The sequence below is a fragment of the Poecilia latipinna genome, unplaced genomic scaffold, assembly GCF_001443285.1.
Source record: "Poecilia latipinna isolate Pla-1442-1.1 unplaced genomic scaffold, P_latipinna-1.0 Scaffold799, whole genome shotgun sequence".
Lineage (NCBI taxonomy): Eukaryota > Metazoa > Chordata > Actinopteri > Cyprinodontiformes > Poeciliidae > Poecilia > Poecilia latipinna.
The window spans coordinates 226225-232219 of NW_015113415.1; the positions used below are offsets into that span (position 1 = coordinate 226225).

General features: G+C 37.0%; 1 protein-coding gene across 1 annotated transcript in view; it reads right to left on the reverse strand.

Annotated features, from left to right (window-relative positions):
- The window catches only part of ttc23 (tetratricopeptide repeat domain 23), a 27915-nt gene that overhangs the window by 5126 nt on the left and 16794 nt on the right, over window positions 1–5995 (reverse strand). Inside the window, exons 6-9 of the mRNA XM_015046949.1 lie at window positions 3106–3277; window positions 2886–2991; window positions 2093–2220; window positions 1099–1248 (exon numbers count right to left, since the gene is read on the reverse strand). Coding sequence (XP_014902435.1) covers window positions 1099–1248; window positions 2093–2220; window positions 2886–2991; window positions 3106–3277 — 556 coding nt within the window. The remainder of the gene's footprint in view (window positions 1–1098; window positions 1249–2092; window positions 2221–2885; window positions 2992–3105; window positions 3278–5995) is intronic.

Genomic DNA, 5995 nt, shown 5'->3' on the forward strand with positions numbered 1-5995 from the left:
AAGGTCCCTCTGGCCTTTTTAATTTTTTTTCGGTTGTTAAGGGTTGGGTAAAGGAAGGGGTTTTTTTTTTTTTTTTTTTTTTTCAGCAATACTGCAGAGGGGGAAAAAGGGGGGGTCAACTTTGTGTCTGTATGAACTATTGTTCTTTGTTTTTAGAAGTTCTCTTGCATCCTATCCACTCTATAGGCCAGAGTTCCTTTGCAAAAGCAAGTTACTCAATCAGACTGGAAGCGGTTTCACGATGACAGCATTGGAAAATAACTCCTGCTGACATATCCGCTGTGGGTTAGAGTGTTTCAGAAAGGTTACAACTTCGACGTGGGGGAGATAGAGTGAGCCTTGATCTACCCTGTCATTCTTGGACCCCCCTCTCTGCTCAGAGAGCAACAACAAAACAACATAGCAACTGGGGTGCTTCACTGAGAGGCAAGTTCTTACAAGAGTCATATAAGGTCCTTTAGAGAGCTTAACCATGATGGGACAAGTGAGCTCATAGGGCAAATGTGAAAAATGACACCCCTCTTTACATAATATGAAGTAAATGAAACTATTGTACATATAAATAAAGGTTGAATAAATTAATAAAATATGTAGGTATTTATGGAAATATGCACAATAACTCAGGAATGTTGTTTTGTTTCAGGGGACTGATCGAACTGGGGTCAATCTGCAGCAGATAGCAAACTGCCATTGAACTTCTGTTGCCCATCTGTCAATTTCTATCTAGACTGAGGAAAAACAAAGTCACTCTGTGTGATATTTTACACCAGGGTAGTTGGCTCTGCACACTGCCCCCTTCCAAGATTAGCCTGTAACTCTGATAACATTCAGCTCTTCAGAGACAGTGGAAATAGCTTGTCTCAAAATGACAGGGGCTCTTTGTGTGTATTCTGGACTGGCTTGTCATCATCTCACTGACTTGAATGTGTTTAAACATGCAGACTCTTGACCTTTAATCAAACAATGTTTATACGAATGTCATACTCGATGACAGTAATTATAACATTCTCGTACATACCTTCTACCTCATCTTCTCCTACCTTAATTAACAGGGAAAACAATTCTACATAGACTGTATGCATTGTGTCACATGATTACCTTTGTCATGGTCCTGTGGGCTTGGTTCACCCTGCCCTCAGTCATTTCCACACTTCCGATCAACTGAAGAGTCTCTGCTACCTCAGAGCTCAGGTCACCAAATGTAGAGATTTTAGACTCAAGGGAGGCTCTCTGGATCTCCACACATTTCTGTTGATATTGTACAAATTAAATATCAGCATAAAATGCAACATTTTTCAAACTGTGATTCAATTTATTAAGAAAAACAGAAAGAAAATCTTTCGAAACCATCTTCTCTTGTTGAATTATGGATTAACTGTGATTAGCACCCTTCCCTAGGACTATGGAAGAAAAAAATCGCAAATTCTCTCTGACTGGAAAAACTAACATACATCGCCAAGGGTAAACAGTGGGACTTTGAGAACCTCTGGGACCCATATCTGAGGATCATAGGGATTGAAGGCGGAGCTTATTAATGGGTGTCTTGGATGGATGTCTTGACTACAGTTTCTATTTATATATTGTCTTGTTATTTTTCTTTGTCTTAATCCAGAGGGTTTTGTATATTTTTGGAACTAAACAAATGCAGGTTTGCATAGTGAGTGAGTGAATGTAAGTGTGAATAAGTACATGTTTACAAGGTTAAGTTTGTTGTTTATAAGTTTGTTGCATCCTAAAAGAGAACATTCAATAAAATATATTGGGGGAAAAAAAAAAACTGTGATTAACAAGTTTGTGATTCAGTTTCACCACCAACACACAGGCCTAATTCCTATTAGAAAACTCCAGAGTCACAGCTTTTTACTTGATAAATGACACAGTCAATTGAATACTAAATTTTGTATTTATTAAAATTATCTATTTGATAATAAAATTAGATAAATGTCCAACAACATATCAGTGTGACAAAAAAGCAGAAAATTGCTTGTGGAGGATTATTCTGTATTTTTATTTATTTATTTTTTTTTTTACAAAGGAGTTATGGTATACTATTTGAGTGAAAAAGGTGACATGTTGGGAGACTGTTTCTAACCTCCTGTTGTCCATTAATCAAGAGATATCGACAGAAGTCATCCTGGGCAGCAAGAAAAGCTGGATCAAGTGGACCCACAGAGTTCCTGTATGCACGTAGACTTCGCTCAAAATAGTGACGCGCAGTTTCTACAGCAACATGGAGTAAACAGGACATTCAAGTCAACAGTTTGGAGAATCTCTGATTTGCAGGTTGCATCCTAGCATAAGCATCCAATATCATTGTATCAAAACAAAGGTGATTTTTCAGCAACAAAAACAAAAAATAATTTCAGATGTTAGACTTTCACATTGCATTTGCCTTTAAGTCAGCAGCAAACCATGCCTCTCACAGCTGGGGTCTCTCAACACAAACAGTGGAGGACTTTTAAAGGAGTGCAAACTAAAATATAACTGATCAAAATATTTCTCATAACATACAATGCTATTCAGTTTAAGGCTGAAGGTAATGCGGATAACCCTCAGCAGACAAGCTCTGCCTACTTAAAAGAAATTCTGATAGGCTACTTATCAAAAAAACAAAACAGGTTACATGAAAAGTTCTTAACAGCACAGAAGTATCCCTCTAAATATATTTTTAAAAACATTTCCTTTCATAATTATTTTATTTTTCTGGGTTCACTTAGAACAATCTATAAATATGTTCTAAGTCCGTATGGCTTGATGTTCATTTCAAGCTGATGCTTATAAAATGATCTTAAAGAACTTGACATATAAGGAAATCAACTACATTCAAATTCTAATTAGCCTGATGTGTTTGAGCAGACCTAGTCAGTTTCTATCAACACACTCACCACTGTGATGTTGGTCTGGTGCAGCAGAAAGGATCATGGCCAGGCTGTGGGAGATCTGAGCTCCCTCCAGACCCTCTGGACTGTGACTCACAGCTATGGTATGAGCCTAGCAGAAACAATCAAGTGAAACAAGACAGATCACTAACCACCAAATAAGAAGGGTAGTTATGTAACAAAGGTTGGGAAAGTTCTTAAAAGAGACCAAAGAAAGTTTACTAACCTTAGAGAGATAGTCTATGGCTTTGTCCAAGTGATCTCTATCCTGTTCGATGGTAGCCATGTCTTTATAAACAGCACACATCCTCTCATGCTTATTGCAATTCTTCAGCAGGTCCAAAGACTTCTCACACTGGCTTAATGCCTCCTCTGGTCGATTTTGCCTGGCATAAACCCTATGAAACACAAACACACTTGCAATGTAACCATAACGATGAAGTGGAAATGCAACAATGCTGTGGAAAAGACTTATTCTCTTTTTGCCTTTTTTTTTTTTTTTTTTTTGCTAAGTACATGTTTCAGATGAGTAGGAGTAAATGCAAAATGCAGTTTTCAAATGATGGTTTATAAAAGGAAAAGCTATTGACTCCAACCTTGCATAATATTTATAAAAACGAAAAAAAAAAATAAAAAAATAAACCTGGTTGTGCCACCTTTGGTAGCAACAACTACAATCGAGCATTTGTAACTAACTACCAATAAGGAGTCTTTCTCTTGTTTGCAGATTTGTTTCAGTTTATCTACACAGGAGGGATTTTGCACATGGACAAACTATTTAAGGTCAGACAGTTATATTTAAGTTCAAACTTTGATGAAACCACAAGTGGACTTGTTGGTGTACTCCTCCAGATCATTGCCCCAAGTACACCAAACATGCACCAAACCTTCACATCACAAACTGATGGATATTCTTCTTCAGGTTCCATCTTTTTTTCCTATATGGATAACTGCTCCTCTGAAGTAGCTTTTGTAACCTTTTCCAGATTGGTGGGTATCAATGACTTTGTGTCTCTTCTGTACCCTAATTTCTTTAGAATGTTGTCATACAGATTTTTTTTCAGATGGTTGGATCCAGCCCTTCGTGTGGCAGTGTGAGCCGAAACATTTTAGTATGATAAATAAAAAATTGAAGAAATTTGTAGGGAGGGAAAATGTAAATTCACATTTTGTTCTACTTTTAGCTGAAAGTACACAATAACACTTGTGCCATCACTACAAGTCTAAATCATGTTCCTACGGCAACTAAAGTCCAGACAAGCTGGCATCTTGCAGAGTCGTATTCTGCAGCTAATTAGTGTTGCATTAAAGAAGTAGAGAAACAAGCCTGTATACTTTCTTTACGCCATCAGTCCAACTTTCCAGCTGTTTCCTCTGAAGCTTACAGCTTTGCACAGCTCCTAATCTGAGCTTGGCTTCTTTCTTCTTCCAGGATGTCTAAATTAGGGGACATTCTTGGTGAGTCAGGGGAAACCACCTAAGCACATCTGGAGTTGGACCAAATGGCACAAGAGAAATGTGCACTGCATCTATAATAATTCATGGTTTGTTCTTCTTAAGCTCCCCACTCTTTTGTAAGTAATTTCCTTTTATACTGTGATGTATGAAGGCTCAGTTAACCACCAGAAGGACAACGGATCCACAAAGCTACAGCGTTAATAGCTTCAAACCATCTAATGGACTCTAAATTTAATTTAGCTCTAGTGCAAGGGGAGGGCAAAAGACTCAGAGCTGCACAGTGTTTGGCTTAATTGCTAACAGGCGCATTACAGAAACTCCGTTTGTTCTGGTCATCCGATACAAAAGTGAAAGTTTAGAATAAAATCCATTTGTAAATCTTTGATCAAAGGCAGTTTGATCAGTAGGGCCAGAATATGTGGGGACCAAGATTCCATGCTTGCCAGTGTTTACTGATTTCTGCTATAATCATGTCTCTGGAGTGAATGAATTTGGATCCATTGGAGCATTTGCAGATTACGGCAGCATTATAAAAGCCAATTTATTCAAATTTTCCAATGGTTCTTTGACATGATGGACAGCAGAAGAAGGTCCCCACCCATTAAAGTTCACTTCAGATCCATTTATGGCAGAACATTGACCGAAGCTACAGCTAAGTTCTCACATGAAGTCCTTCCCTTCTGTCAGCATGGGCAAAGTAAAACAAGGCCTTTCTATCCTTTCATTCACTCTGCATCCTTCCTGACCAAACGGCAACGAGACAAATTCTATTGAAAAATATCAAGAGTCCACAAAGCAGGGAGTAAGGCTGTGTACACAGTGTTCTTTTTGCAAATGTTTCCAGAACATGGTTGACGTGAGTTTTCCTGGGCTTCCCTTAGGTAAATGAAACAGAGAGGTTTTCCCAAAGTGAAAACTGAGGGACAAAACACACAAAAATCTTGTTTTAACACATCTGGCGAGCTTCAAATCATGTACATCCAGATTGATGAAAATGGCATGTGTCGTTAATAAGCAAACTGGGAAATCACTGGTGAAAGAATCAGTTGATTTATTCTCTCTAAGTAATTAGAAAAAAGAGAGACAGAAAACATGTCAAAAGTTATTTAATTAGTAACTTTCCTAAACAGGCAGGTACAACATTAATAATATAAACATCCCATAGTCTATGCAACCATGGGGAAGACTGTCAACCTGACCTGTCATTGGCTTGCATAGTAATCTAACAAATCATTGCTAAAGAATTTGACTGTAAACAAACTGTAGCATACAAACATATTAAGGGAAAGTTGAGTAGTAGAAAGAAAATGTGGTAGAAAATGATCCATACACAACACACAAGAACACAGCTTTTGACTTAAACTACTAAATTTGTTTTTAGATGATAATCTAATTTATTGAGTTACATCTGTATGTCCAACACTCCAGACAACAGCCTCAAACAATAGAGGTTTGGTGACCCCTATCCAAAGAAAACTGAAAACACAATGCAAAATAAAAATAGGCCAAGTTCCCCGCAAAAAAAAAAAAAAAAAAAAAAAAAAAAAAATATAAAAAAATAATTATTTTGGGCAAAAATTTTTTTTTTTTTTTTTTTTTTTTTTTTTTGGGGGAATTTGGCCTTTTTTTTTTTTTTTTTTTTTTTTTTTTTTTTTTTT